General features: G+C 51.8%; 7 protein-coding genes across 7 annotated transcripts; 4 read left to right on the forward strand and 3 right to left on the reverse strand.

Moving 5' to 3' along the window:
* Positions 1-167: 167 nt before the first annotated feature.
* Positions 168-2,496, reverse strand: BDW47DRAFT_106027 (zinc finger CCCH domain-containing protein). Its single transcript, XM_024812691.1, has 6 exons — positions 2,417-2,496; positions 1,917-2,361; positions 1,823-1,870; positions 1,467-1,767; positions 1,131-1,405; positions 168-1,079 (listed from the first exon to the last, which is right to left on the reverse strand). The coding sequence occupies exons 2-6, from the start codon at positions 2,112-2,114 to the stop codon at positions 435-437; spliced, it is 1,467 nt and encodes a 488-aa protein (XP_024671923.1). The 5' UTR covers positions 2,115-2,361; positions 2,417-2,496; the 3' UTR covers positions 168-434.
* Positions 2,497-2,717: 221 nt separating this feature from the next.
* BDW47DRAFT_106028 (uncharacterized protein) lies at positions 2,718-4,309 on the reverse strand. The gene is made up of 2 exons (XM_024812692.1): positions 3,769-4,309; positions 2,718-3,706 (listed from the first exon to the last, which is right to left on the reverse strand). The coding sequence occupies exons 1-2, from the start codon at positions 4,104-4,106 to the stop codon at positions 2,884-2,886; spliced, it is 1,161 nt and encodes a 386-aa protein (XP_024671924.1). The 5' UTR covers positions 4,107-4,309; the 3' UTR covers positions 2,718-2,883.
* A 1,713-nt stretch (positions 4,310-6,022) lies between these two features.
* Positions 6,023-7,070, forward strand: BDW47DRAFT_131779 (glycoside hydrolase family 43 protein; the record flags this gene model as incomplete). Its single annotated transcript, XM_024817394.1, has 2 exons — positions 6,023-6,310; positions 6,366-7,070. 2 exons carry the CDS (start codon positions 6,023-6,025, stop codon positions 7,068-7,070), a joined length of 993 nt encoding a protein of 330 aa, XP_024671925.1.
* Positions 7,071-7,176: 106 nt separating this feature from the next.
* On the forward strand, positions 7,177-7,678 carry BDW47DRAFT_32642 (uncharacterized protein). Its single transcript, XM_024818760.1, has one exon. The coding sequence runs from the start codon at positions 7,287-7,289 to the stop codon at positions 7,548-7,550; it is 264 nt and encodes an 87-aa protein (XP_024671926.1). The 5' UTR covers positions 7,177-7,286; the 3' UTR covers positions 7,551-7,678.
* An 880-nt stretch (positions 7,679-8,558) lies between these two features.
* BDW47DRAFT_106032 (tRNA threonylcarbamoyladenosine dehydratase) lies at positions 8,559-10,571 on the forward strand. The gene is made up of 2 exons (XM_024812693.1): positions 8,559-8,943; positions 9,011-10,571. Exons 1-2 carry the CDS (start codon positions 8,664-8,666, stop codon positions 10,264-10,266), a joined length of 1,536 nt encoding a protein of 511 aa, XP_024671927.1. The 5' UTR covers positions 8,559-8,663; the 3' UTR covers positions 10,267-10,571.
* Positions 10,572-10,697: 126 nt separating this feature from the next.
* Positions 10,698-12,100, reverse strand: BDW47DRAFT_117680 (kinase-like domain-containing protein; the record flags this gene model as incomplete). Its single annotated transcript, XM_024815109.1, has 7 exons — positions 10,698-10,855; positions 10,918-11,080; positions 11,145-11,201; positions 11,237-11,453; positions 11,518-11,673; positions 11,883-11,976; positions 12,061-12,100. The coding sequence occupies 7 exons, from the start codon at positions 12,098-12,100 to the stop codon at positions 10,698-10,700; spliced, it is 885 nt and encodes a 294-aa protein (XP_024671928.1).
* A 317-nt stretch (positions 12,101-12,417) lies between these two features.
* On the forward strand, positions 12,418-14,042 carry BDW47DRAFT_106039 (putative serine/threonine-protein phosphatase). Its single transcript, XM_024812694.1, has 3 exons — positions 12,418-12,903; positions 12,997-13,469; positions 13,543-14,042. Exons 1-3 carry the CDS (start codon positions 12,609-12,611, stop codon positions 13,783-13,785), a joined length of 1,011 nt encoding a protein of 336 aa, XP_024671929.1. The 5' UTR covers positions 12,418-12,608; the 3' UTR covers positions 13,786-14,042.
* Positions 14,043-14,056: the final 14 nt, after the last annotated feature.

The raw sequence follows: 14,056 nt of genomic DNA on the forward strand, positions 1-14,056 counted from the left end.
ATGAGCGAGTACATGGATTGTGTACATAATAAACATGAGTAAATAGAGAATTTCGATTGATACTAGTAAATTTCATAGGTAAGACTATGATTACTCTACCACTCACGGTACGAGTAACCATCCTACTCAATCCGCGCAATCACCAAACAGTCGACCCATGAACGCCATTTCAAAACGGTTGTACTTTTTCCAGCTTAAATGATAATATTCACGTAGCTTTGCCAAGGCCCCATACCGTGACCTGGTGTTGTTTTGTCTGGCTTCGCTGTTGTTGGGCTCTATTCACCTCTCGAGTTTCTGTCCGTGTATGTCTTTGCTCTTCGATAAAGTAAAGATCAAAGTAAATGTAATCAGAAAAGCCTCGCAAAAATAACCCAATGCGAGGCATTTCAAGTTAGATAGTAAAAGTTGTACTTGCCGTATTTTCGGGTCGTCTAAAACACGACATCTTTCATAAGGAATGAGAAGCTATTGTTAGGATCAGTGGTGGAGTTCACCTCCAGCGAACCATCGCTCAAAGGTGTCTCATCCATCTCGTGCTCAATAGGGGCGACCCATTGCGCGACATCTAAATCGAGCAGGTGGGCATGGCGACTAAATTTGCATGGTTTTGTACCCTTGCAGCCATCCCTCTGGCAAATATGACCGAGATAGCACTTCAAAGAGCGGCAGCTAGGCCCCCTAGAACAGGCGTGCTGGCGCAGGATATACTGCATCACGCTGACGCACGTGGACTCTAAGTTACTGTGGTCATATTCGCAGCTGAGGTCCCCACATTCACCACCGAGGTGGTATTTGTTGCACAGCCTATGCTGCTTGGCTCGTCGGTTATAGGCATCCCAGGCGTCGGGAGAGGGCAAAGGACTGTAAGTGTCCAGACGCTCTCCGTTCTTATTGACGGCTATGAATTCCCGGGATTTTCTACTGTCTCTCGGCAGATGACGCGAGAAGTAGGCTTGATCGCGAGTTGGGACAGGCGTACGCCACGGGGGCGGGGGGCTACGGTCTTGTTGCTTAGAAACTTGAGGATTGGAGGCGATATGGAGTTTGGTGCAATCGGCCCCATATCGGCAGGTACCCTACAACTGGGTGGTGAGCGTGGTGACGAAGATGATGTGATGGGTTCGTACCTTTTGGAAGTGTTTGCAGATAGGCCGCGTGGGAGTAGCGGGAGTTGAGGGTACGTGCGTACTACCCAACGGAGTTGACATAAACACGGACGGCACTTCCCTGATAGATAAACCGAGACTTTCAAACTCGGGGTGGAATGATGCGGCCCTGAGAAGGGTAATGCGTTCCGACTTGCCAACGTAGGGGGTCAGCAAAGACAGATAGCCAGTATCATGACATCCCGCAAAGAAGATATGTTTACACTGATTGTTCTCTACAAACAACCGGAAGAACTCTAGTACGGGTTAGCAAGGGCGCCATAGTGAACAGGGTGGCGCAAGTCTCCGTCCACCCACCTCTAATCTTATAATCCGCGCCCTCTTTCTTATCCCCGGCATCGATATAGTCGAACAAATCCTGAGAACGAGTAAAGCTCGAAGCAAACGGCGATAGAGACCGTGCTTCGTTTCCAACCAGCCCGTTACGGGCTAGTGACCGGGACAGCCCCAAAAGATTGGAATAAATGCGAACCATGATCCGGCACTGATCCGCTTGAGGACCTAGTCGCTCATGGAGGAGTTCCTTGATCGAATCGTTTAATAAACGCGCCGCAGTGATGCCGCCTTCTGCCGACGCACGAATCAGATGTTCCTTGAACTAAGCTTGTATTAGAAACAACCAAGGTTATCAATTTAGAGCCAAAACAACTAACCTGGTAGCCATCGCCGTCAATCAACACCAATGCAAAAGGGTTCCGCTCCTTGTATTGTTAGCTGAAAACCCGGTACTTGATGGATGCGACCTACCTGTCCACGCGCCAGCTTCTTATACTTCTCCCGGTTCTCCCGCTCCTCCTCATAATCACTCCGGAGCTGGTTGTAACTATCTAGAAGGAGCTGAAACCGTTCCAACAGACCCTGTACACGCTCATGATGCTGTTCATTATCCTGGATGATGGAGCCCACATGGCTGTCCAAGGCTTGGATATCAGCGTCCCGTAGCATGATGTTGATGTCGTTTTGGAAGTGGGGATTATAGCGGGGAAATTTCCACGAGGGACAGGTATATAGCCCAAAACAGGTATCAGGCCTCCCAGCAGTTAGGTCTTTACGTGTCAGTGTCAATCAGGAAGGACCGCGTGTAGATCGGCGAGAGCCGTTGGATGGCAAGGTTGGACATGCGGGTTGAGGATGGTGAGGGGAAAAAACGAGAAAACCCAAATTGAAGGCGGGGCTAGTATGTCCTTGATGCCTAGGTAATCAGAATCAGTGACAGGAGATCTTCAGCACCAGACTCTACCACTCACACTATCTTCACTGATCCATTGTCACCAGTCGTTGTCCCATCTGATTGTTTGTGATTGTCGCTTAAACTTTAGAAATGATCCATCAACATTGTTTCTGTTTAGGCAGGCGGTGAGCGATGAAACGTGGGGGCTGTCATGTCACCTGATGGGCACGTGCGTCAATCGCGGAGCTGTCCCGATAAGGACATTTGCTGCCTGAGGACGATAGGGTCGCTGCCTTATGACATCCACCCCGATTTACTTCCCTTCTTGACTCTTCATCTTCTTCCCTTCTGCTTCTCTGCTGCCTAGTGTACAGAAGTTGACAAGGTATAACGCCATGGTTTTATTGTCATTCTGTCACGAAATATCTCTTCGCCCTCTGCTGACATACGTCGCATCAAAAACACTAATCATACAGCACATATCACATTTCCAGTGTTCATTGGTTTCCTGCGCATAGAATGCAGGCGTCGGTCCCACCTCATCTATGTCGACTTCTTGCTCTTGGGGGCCACCCGCTTGATGCCTCCCATTTCGTTCATGACCAGCTCGTCACGCTCCCAGAGCAGCTCCACAGCCGCAGCAGTAGGGCCGGCCACAAGACTGAGCATGACTACCTTAGTGACGAGACCCAGGCAACCGACACGACCATAGACAACGCGATGCGCACTCTTGTACACGCTGACAGCCCAGATCAGTACTCCAGCGGAGCCGATCAGGTAGTCCCATCGCAGAAAAGCATGCACCCCCTCACCAAGTGTGCTCACCTGCGCGACAGGCGAGGCCCACGGCTGTGGGATATCAAAAACCTTGAATGGATGAAGCGCACCCACATACTCGGGTTTGAAGATAGACGGGGCAACAACAGTCGACAGAGAGACAATCCATGAGACGAGGTGAGTGACGGCAGCGTTGCCAAAGGCATAGGCATAGACACGGCGCAGGGCGCGCTGGGTCGCACGGCCGTCGTCGATGTTCCGGTCGTTGCTGACAAAGGGGCTGAACACAATGTTCACAAGCACGAGCAGGATGGAAGTGTATGCAGGCCAGGGCTGCCACAGGGCGATAAAGATCTGCTTCAAATCCGTCGTGATCTGCTCCGATCGAGGTAGGATCAACAGCGCGCTGGGGACCACGAAACCGATCGTGAACACCAGCGGGATGGCGTTGAGCACGGCGCGGGGTACGCGAATGTTCTCGGCATTGGGCTTGCGAGCCGTAACCGAGAAAGATAGATGCAGACACAGGAACAGCGGGGTTGCGAAAGCAAAGGTGAGAACCTGGGCCGCGAGTCCGAATGCCATGGGGCTATAGGCGATATCCAGTCAGTGTGGGGGTTTTGGAGTGTGGGGAAAGGAAGGGGAGCTTACAAGGCGACGATGGTCCACGCATTGCCACGTCTCCAGGCCTCCAGAGTCACCAGTACCCAGGCCGACCCAAATGTACCGGAGAATCCGAGGGAATGCAGTGTCAGAGTTGGATGGCTTCCGTCGGTGGCTGGCCAGAAGAAAGTCGTCAGGATAGACAGCAGCTTGTCGATCTGCGGCACGCCCGTGTATACGGTGCGCAGTGGTTCCGCGGTTCCAGGCAGGATCTGTGACTCGACAGCCTTGTCCGCCAGGGCGCGCGCATTATTTATGTCGGCATAGTAGAAGATGGTATAGACAACAAAGACGCTGAGCAAGGGTAGAAGCAGCTTGGCAACCATGATGACTGAGGCTTACAGTGCTTGCGACCGGGGAAATACGTTCGCAGTAGTCTACCAGGGACGCGGGGGAAACACAACCAGGGGCGGCGTATTTATAAGAAATGATTTCTGGCTAGTCGTGACATGATCCATCTGACCGCATATCAACATCGGTTATCGGGACTGAGATGCGGGATCCAACAATCCAGAAAGGGAATGTGTTGCGACCAATGCGGAGGAATCGATGTCGATCATCAGGACCATCGCGTTGGAACTCATGTGGTCGTGGATCTCGAGATCCATACCGAGGCTACAACCGAGACCCGGGGATGGGCCCAGGTATCCAATTCGCTTCATAAATATCATGGCCCTACTATGGAGTACGCGGGGAATTATTTATCCCACGCATTGTTCGCTGGGCTTCCGTTTCGTGACGGGCCCACTACTCTAGCGCAACGCGATCAATGCCACCGCTCGCTGGATCTACACGCGTGTGTTTTTTTGTCCACTCGCTCTACCTTTGGGCTATATGCTACAGCGTGTAGCACATCCACTTGACAAATTGACAAGCTGATTGATGCTATCCATGAGTTGTATCCCTCCCCGGAATATCATTATGGAAGCCATGTGTCGCACTGGATATATGATTACTTACTACGGCCAAAAGTGTCATGATGTCTTATGCAGACAAGTGGTGATATCCTGCAACAGAGCCTTATGTAGAACCTGTTTGCTACAACCCTTACTTACCACTTCGGTGGGCGTGTTCCTGGCAAGAGCCTCGCCGTGGTGTCTCCACGGCTCATGATATACTCACGAATGTGTTGTCATCCCGAAGCGGTATTTGCCATGGGAGATTTGCGTGGAACTGGTTGGTTTCTGTTCCAAACACGGGATGGGCTTAGTCAAATGGTCTGCGATGGTCATGCTGGTTCCTAGCGAGAAGTAAAATATGTCTGTCTTCGAGGGCTTTCTCAAAGAGATCGCTATTATCTAGGTCTACTAGACAAGCCAGATGAAAGGCAACGGGAATGAATACGCCTGTCTGTCCTGCGCTGTGCATCAGACTTGATGCGCTCCTTTCCGGGTAGAATACTGATTTTGATAATGGCTTGCGAATCCCTGTGTCTGGTATGGCCAGATTGAATATACGTAGCTGTGGCATCGGCGGCAAGGGCCGAGGGTGTACATATGACTTGAGGCATTGTACACTAGCTCAATGACTCTTTTCTGGATATCATCGTCCAGCCCGTTACTCGGCCATGTTTTCGAAACAGCTTTACAGTCTCACCTTGCTTGAGGCGTTCATCGACGCCACCCAGCTTGCTTCGTCCTCTGTGATGGCGTCGCAGGATCAGTTTTTACCTCTAACATGGGCAAAGAATTGAATCTGTGACATTGATCGCCAGTACTAATAGATTTAAAGAGCGGTTGGTTCTTGAATACCTCTTTTCGACCTCGACACCCGCTGGTTGGTAGATTCCAATGTGAGTTTCACGGGTCCTGAGTGTCATTCACTCGTCATCCATACTCAATCTTAGGCATCAGAGCAAACTTTTCCCCTCCCAAGATTCTAATTCGCATTTCTGTGCCCTGAACATGAGGAATTCTCCATCCTTCTTTTTGAAACATCTGCCCTCCTAGGTATTCTACTCAAAGATATCCCATCCAGCCCAGGCAGCGAGAACTGCCAAAACAAGCACACAAAAGACAGAAGAACTAGGATGCTGCTTTTTTTCAAAAGGGAGAAAAAGCCCACTTGCACTGCCCACGATCTGGAGTCGTCCAGTGACTGGAGTTTAACCCCCAAAAGGAGCCTAGAAGAACCCACACAGCCCTCAAAGCCATTGACAAGAAGAAGAATCGCAAGTCAAGCAGCAGCAGCCTTCTTGGTGGTGGTCGTCGTCATCTTGGTGCTCAGTCTCCCATTCATCATAATGCGGAGCCAACGCTCGAGGCACCACGAAGACCCCAGTTACCACAATGCAGGGTACCATCCCATCAATGTCCTTGATGATTTCCCCGATCCGGGTATGGTCCACTTCAATGGGACTTGGTTCGCGTATGGCACAGACACAGGGACAGGCATTGCGAATGCGCATGTTCCCGTCGCTACGTCGGATGATTTCATCGTCTGGCGCAGAAAACCGGGACATGACGCGCTGCCCACCCTCGGCGGCTGGGAGAGGACAATCAATCACTGGGGCCCCGACGTGATCCAACGCGTAAGTAGCCACCTCCCACCGCAAAGCTGTGCTTGCGTAGACTAATCCCCTATAGGACGATGGCAAATTTGCCCTCTATTATTCGGGCGAGCACCAGGCCCAGACCCATCACCATTGTATCGGGGTCGCCATTTCTTCATCCAAGGACCCACTTGGCCCCTTCTACCCAGAATCGACGCCCCTCGCCTGTCCCCAGGATCCGGGTAGCGCCAGCGACCCGTCCCCTTTCCGCGACGCCGACGGCTCACTGTACGTCGTGTACAAAGAGAACGGTCACGGGGGCGGCTGCGGCACCGGGAAGAAGCGGGACTCGCGCGTCCGGATACTCCTCCAAGAGCTAGGTCTCGACGGTGTGACCCCCAGGGGTGCCGCCGTCGAGATCCTGCACAACGAGAAAGACGACGGCCCGGTCGTCGAGGCCCCGAGTATCGTCCGCGCGCCCCACGGGCGGTACTTCCTGTTCTTCTCGTCGCACTGCTACTCGTCACCCTACTATGACATGAAGTATGCGTCCGCCGAGACGCTGCGCGGCCCGTATACCCGTGCCCGGCGCGCGCTGCTCAAGACGGGCGATTTCGGGCTCAAAGCGCCCGGTGGCGCTACGGTTGCTGCGGACGGGTCCAGGATGGTGTTCCATGCTGATTGTGGGAGGCAGTCGTCCTGGAAGAGGTGTATGTATGTTGCGGGTGTGGATATGGGTAATGATTCGGGGGAGAAGTCGACTGTGCGCCTTGGGTCGTTGTCGGCGCTCTCTAACTGATAGGTTGGTCGTTTTCTTTTCTTCTTCTTATGTTCCGGTTATCGTTGATTCTTTTATTATCATTATTTGTTCCTTCCTTCCTTCATTCCTTCTTTCCGTTTGAAACGAATTCCTGGTTTAACTCATGTATTGAAAAAAAGCCTTGTCTTGGTCACTTTTGTCGAAGCCACCTAATCACCAGAAAGAATATCTACTTAATAGTACTTGCCATACCGAATGCATACTAAATATGGAAACAAATGGATGATAATAATAATAATGATAATAACACATGCAATCGCCCTCAGATTAGCTCTCAGGTTCTCACGGGTTTCCAGGCCGATGTGGAAGCGCCTAAGCGCAGGCCGGATACCATACAACTTTGGCTTTTGGAATAACCTCGTCACTGGGCGATTGCATGTGCTATGGGTTGTGTGGGTAGGGGAAGCAAAAAGCTGGGGCGCGGTTAGTGTGGTAGGAAGAGTAAGCTTGGGCTTATGACAGATGGTCGATGTCGGATGAAATGAGGTTTGAATTGCGACTTAAATCTAGTGACTTAGATACATGTATCTTGTAAGTATCTGTCGGCGTATATTCAATCCAAGAGCATATGAAGGGTGAGAGAAAAACAACAAGCATGCTCAAATCGACCTGCCATGTCAGATTGAAAACTACCTTTGTGTTTTTCTCTCGTCATTGATCTGCCCGACATCGTTACTTCGCGAGTGACATATGGAGCAATTGACGCCTCAGAGAGAATGATTTTCATCATTTGGCTGGGATTCGAGGGTTTGGTTGAAACGACAAGCGGCAGTATGAGGGGACTAGATAGGTAAGCAGGTAGCATATGCATGGTAAGCAAAGGTGAGCAACAAGGTTTAGCAGGTCAATCTGACTATGCATGTCAATGTCCCTTACGTTGATCGCAAGAGACCAGTCTTCTGTGATCAGATACAGCGGGTGAGATATAACTTTCAGTCCACAGCATTAGAGGACGGCAGGAATGAATCCTCCATACTTGACGTATATACGAGTGTCGCAACAACGCCACGCAGAGAAGCAATTATAGCTTGACCAATCCCTAAGATCTCTGTTCAATCTCAATCATTCACGCTGCAGCTAGTGTCCTCTTCCATTCGATTGCCAGAGCTCTCGAAGGATGAGGTCCACTGCCTTGGGTTTTTTTCCCGATACAGATGTCATAAGATGCTCTTGTGTTTGTTATCGTCATTGAGAATAGAAGCGTACTTCTCCGCGCTAAGCCCCTGTTAGCGATACATCATCAATTGGCTATGTGAAAGGCGCGAAATACCTGGCGTTGCAGCGTGCGACGTACGTTGTGTTTGTGTTGGAGAAGGCAAGGGGAAACCGCCAAGTGACGCATTTTCATGGGTGTCCCGGCACGTGACCGCCTATCATCTTCGGGCATTTCGCTGGGCCGGACCGAAAATGCGGTTTCGTCATTCTACAAATTGACAGCTGTTGGACCACAATACATGATGGTAAGACCCCTGATGCACCGGGCAAGGCCTTTAATGCTGAAAGTTTTAGGTCTGAATGTCCTACAATCTTTTTTGAATTGTCCGTGTCGAAATTGGAGGAACAGCGTGAAGAATGTCTTCCTGGATCCAGCGTCACGCCAACACCCACCAGTCTCAACTGGCGGCGACCGCTGTGATCTCGGGCGCCGCAGTTGCAGGCGCAATCCTGGGATACCAGACATACCGCCGGAAGGAAGCAGTCAAAGGGCTCAAGGCTTCGATCCCCGATATCAACGAGCGCCACCATGCCGAACCACTCACCGAGTATGGGACTGCGCCCGCGCCCATGAGCAAGGAGGACGAACGCAGCGCGTCTCTCGCGCGCAGGGCACAAGAAGGGGACTACGATGATGGTACAGGAGACATCTCCGGTTTCAGCGCTATCAGGTTCATCCGCTAACCAATGCTTCACCCGTTTAGACCTCATCCTCGAACAACTCGCGCGCAACCGCGTTTTCCTCGGCGACGAAGGCCTCGAGAAACTCCGGTCAGCGTTCATTATTGTGGTCGGCTGCGGTGGTGTTGGGTCGCACGCTGTGGCTTCTTTGACGCGGTCGGGCGCGGCCAAAGTCCGGCTCATCGACTTCGACCAGGTCACCCTATCCTCTTTGAACCGACACGCCGTCGCCACGCTCGCCGATGTCGGAACACCAAAGGTGCACTGCATCCGCCGGAGACTGGAACAGATCACTCCGTGGGTGCGGTTCGACTGCCGGAACGAGCTCTTCAACGGATCGGCGGCGGAGGACCTCCTAGCCCCGTGGAGCATGGACGACGGCGACCAGGGCCGGAAACCGGACTACGTGCTGGACTGCATCGACAACATCGGCTCCAAGGTTGAACTGCTTCACTACTGCCACCAACACTCGATCCCGGTGATCTCGTCTATGGGCGCCGGGTGCAAGTCGGATCCCACGCGCGTCACGGTGGCCGACATTTCGGCCGGCACAGATGACCGATTGTCGCGTAGCACGCGGCGACGCTTAAAGGCTCTCGGCGTCAGCACGGGGATCCCCGTGGTGTTCTCGACGGAGCGATCAGGCCCCGGCAAAGCCAGCCTCCTCCCCCTGTCCGCGGATGAGTTCTCTAAGGGCGAGGTCGGGGAGCTAAGCGTGCTGCCTGATTTCCGGGCGCGCATCCTGCCCGTCCTGGGGACACTGCCTGCTGTTTTCGGGTACACGCTTGCCAACCACGTTATCTGCGATCTGGCGAACTATCCGATCGATTATAGCCTGGGCGGAAAGGGCCGCGACAAGGTCTACGATAGCGTGCTGGGCACTCTGCAGGGCCTGCACGAGCGCTTGGCCCGGTTGCAGGTCGGCCACCAGGTGGTGGGCCTTCGCTTGCCCCTGACGAGGGACGACGTCGGATACCTCCTGGACGAGATATACCACGGAAAGAGCGTGGTGACGGGTCTGCCTAGCAAGCCTGCGCTTGTTCCCTGGCAGCGACCAGCTCGGGGCTGGGGTCCGGACCCTGAATGGGAGAAGGAGGGACAGAAGTTTGTCCCGATTCAGTTGAAGGACTTCGTGTGTATGACGAAGGAAGAAGCGGCGCGGCACGAGAAGAACGTGTTGCTGGGTGATAAGACGGTGGAGGAGATGTATGACCGGAGCGTGGTTGAGAAGGTCAATGAGCGGCGGAAGGAGTTGGAGGCGTATGAGAAGGATGTGTGACGAGTTTAGTGATTTAACGAGTTTGATGTATATTAAAATGTATAGACATGGTGATGCTTATATCTGCCACCTCGCTTTACTTCGCTTCCCGAGTGTTCAATATGGGGAAGTAAATATGGTATCGTGTCCGTCGCTCAGTTGACTGCCTCCATCTCGCGATCTGCCTCCCATACTGTTTTGTTTCGAGACTGGCACAGTCCGGAATTGTCTTTTAGTAGAGACAGCGATGAAAAGCGGGGGGGATATTCTGACTGTGCCGCTACTGGAAGATCCAGAGACATCCATTATAAGCGTATCAAAAGCACCTGTCTAATAATGCCCTCTCAGTCTGTACTTAGTGGATTATTTCAAGAGTCTAAGGCACCACTGCTTACCATATCAAGGTGCTTAGCAATTGCCCTCTGCGCGCTTTTTAAAACGGAGGCCATGCATCATCCAAGGATCAAAGAGAAGCTCTTTGGCGGTGGCCCGTTCTTCAGGCAGCCAACATAGGGCCCGTCGGAGAAGTCCGACTGTTCATCACCGTGGAGATTTTCTTCCCAGGATTCGAGGTTATAATCAGGGAGAGGAGCTGCGCCATTCCATTGGCCTATATATAGAATCAATTATCAGTGCCAAGAGTATGATATTGTGCGGAGAGATTAAACCAACCATTTTCATGCCAATATTGCAGACTCTTCTCGCTTCGGGAGAGGAATTCGCGGGGAGGACACCCTAAGAGCGCGTGCATCTCGCCGAGATGCACGCCGTCATCTAATCTGTGATCAGGGCTTCGAGCCTTGAAAAGGTGGTGACGCTCCATCAGGTCCCAGATCTTGGCTACTGTCAGTTTCGAGATTGTTGTACCTCCAAAATAATCCCATAGATGAACATCTTACCACCATTCCAACCTTCCAGATATCGACCTTATAGTCCCAATTCATATCCAGGACGACCTCCGGCGCGCGATAGACATCAGGCATGATGTCACCCGTTGCTGGGCAATTCTCACTCGAGCCTCGCCTAAATCGCAGAGAACGGGCGTCCCAGGCGAGATGGGGAGGGGCCGTGTGACGTAAATAGTACGATCCTCGAGTGTCTTTCGGGGGGTCGGCGCATCGAATTCGGCCTGCTCGAAATTTAATAAGATCGAGTCGTCCTTGATACCAAGTAGTATATTATTTGGTTGTAGGTCTACAATGTTAGTTCTTACTTGATCTGAAGCTAAATTGACTCTCTTGAAATGAATGAAACTGAGGCTAATCAGTATACATAACTCCTGCCTTCGTGTGGAGGAAGTCTAGAGCGGCCAGGATATTCCGCATGGTTGTCCTCACCATAGCACTGGTCATGACTTGACCCGGGAGTAGTAGGGTGAGCTGGTCAAGACTATTCCCCAAAGACAGATGCACCAAGCAAGTGTGCATTCTATGGCCATCTGTATTGCGGGTGTGGAAGATGTCAGTTAACGGTCAAAGGCATTATTGCCCCGTGTGGTCAGACTGAGTGGTTTCTAGATGATTATAAACGCCGATCTCTCGAGTCGGAGATGGTAATGCAGTGTATGCATTTCATATTATAAAGCCATGGCCCTATCCTGTTACATTGGGGACAGAGATTGTAGTCAGCCCTCTTACCTTAGATCTCGACAAAGCCACACCGTCGCACTAGATCCATATCCTAACTTGCCCACTATCTGGTACCGGTGATTCAAAATCTCGCCGATATGAGCTGGTTAGAATCTTTTCGGTTTGTAAGTAAGGATCATCTCTTCCTCAATCAAGCAGGATGGGTCGATATTATCCCACCCAGAACTCGGGAAGACACGCGGCGTTGACGAGCGAAGATCAGCCATGCCGCGATTGATTGCTCGTCTGAAAGGCGAGGTATTCCGATACAAGAATGAGCATACAAGTTGTCTTCCAAGAGACGGCATCTTCGTCTTCTCTGCATGGTTCATAACAAGGTGGAACAATCGACTGTTGTTGATACCGATCCGTCACGTGTGTACCTAGATCTGGGGGCTGGTCCGATCTAACCGGGTTTGGCCTAGATTGTGATGCCTTGCCGATCCCGACGTCATTCTCTGCCAACCAGAAACAGTCCAGAACCACCGCGGTGATTGTTGTCAGAAGAACACACGTATCAAAAGCTCTATATATATCTAGGGATAGAGCACCGCTCACTGACACCGGTCATCTACCAAGGTCGCGTCTCCACCATCTGCTCCAAGAACAGCGGGAGCGTGTGTCTGTCATCGATACTCCATCTAGCTCTACACCACATACAACCAGAATTTGGGTTTCGAATCCACCTACACTAGTAGATATCTACGTTGATCGAGAAGAGGAACACTCTAGCCCATGGTACCGCGGCTGTGGCGCCACCCAACAATATACCTGGTCGTTATACTCGCGTGTCTTATAGGACGGAAGCTCGTGCTCTCGCCGTGGCTGCAACCGCTACCGAATACCAATATGGGTCCCGACGCGGAGAACACACCCGATGAGGTCAACGTACAGTCTGCGCTCGAAAACCTCATACTTATGAAGACATTGGATCCGGCACTGCTACCGCAAAGGAACATCTCCGCAGCCGAAGCAAGCAGCTCGCGACGGTTGGTATTCGTGGGCGATGTGCATGGGTGTCGAGATGAGCGTGCGTTCTACCCTTTGATAAACCCACATTTTCATCTTCCCTCCCTCTCTATACACCATGGAAAGAACATTGTTCATATAACCAAATACACAGTGGAACGCCTTCTCCAAAAAGTATCCTTCAACCCCAACAACGACCACCTCATCTTCACCGGCGACCTCATCAACAAAGGACCCGACAGTCTCGGTGCAGTCGACCTCGCCCGGAGGTATTCAGCCTCCTGTGTGCGGGGGAACCACGAAGACCGCATCCTACGACTACGGCGCAAGTTGATCGCTCCGAGCGGCGCAGTCGACGAAGAAAAAGAAGACAAGCACAGCGCACGCGACCGCCCGCTCGCGCTGGCTCTCAACGACGACCAGGCGCAGTGGCTGGAGGCGTGTCCGGTGATCTTGAGAATTGGTCGTGTCCCCGGCATGGGCGAAGTGGCTGTTGTGCATGGAGGCGTCGTGCCGGGTGTGGAGCTAGAGAAGCAAGACCCGGAGAGCGTGATGACTATGTTGACTATTGATTCTAAGACGGGGGAGCCGAGTTCGAAGAGAGGTCGGGGCGACAAGTGGGCTAAGGTATTTCTCTCCTTTTCTCGTGGTTACCTTCGATATGGGTGTGATTTCTAGGGCCCCGCTAATCAAGGAAAAGGTCTATAACAAACACCAATCAGCCATACTCACCAAATCCAAGCCCAAAGAAAAGGCAGAGGAAGATATAACGACCATCATCTACGGCCACGACTCGAAGAACTCCCTTTCGTTGAAAAAGTACACCAAAGGCCTAGACAGCGGGTGCGTCAAGGGCGGAAAGTTGACAGCGCTAGTCGTCGGGGCGAACGGACTGCAGGAAATTGTGCAGGTGAAGTGTGATGGGTACGAGGGAAAGAAGTGAAGGGGTTTTGAGTTTTGGGTGGCTTTGTTTAGTAGTTATTACTTTTGTGTTTGATAGCGAGTTTTCTTTTCACATATACGGCAGGTGGTGTTGTTGTGTTGCTTGTGCATACCGTGCATGGATAGATTATTAGATAGATTGATCTTTACGGTGGATTTTAGATCTAAGCTAGCTATTGGATAGCCACCATGTCATTTCGCTAATGAAATGTCTCTCGCTTTGATGGTTGGCTGGAGAGATCTTATACTGGTCAGGTGCTCTATATTGGGGG

The sequence above is a fragment of the Aspergillus candidus genome, assembly GCF_002847045.1.
Source record: "Aspergillus candidus strain CBS 102.13 unplaced genomic scaffold BDW47scaffold_23, whole genome shotgun sequence".
Taxonomy (NCBI): domain Eukaryota; kingdom Fungi; phylum Ascomycota; class Eurotiomycetes; order Eurotiales; family Aspergillaceae; genus Aspergillus; species Aspergillus candidus.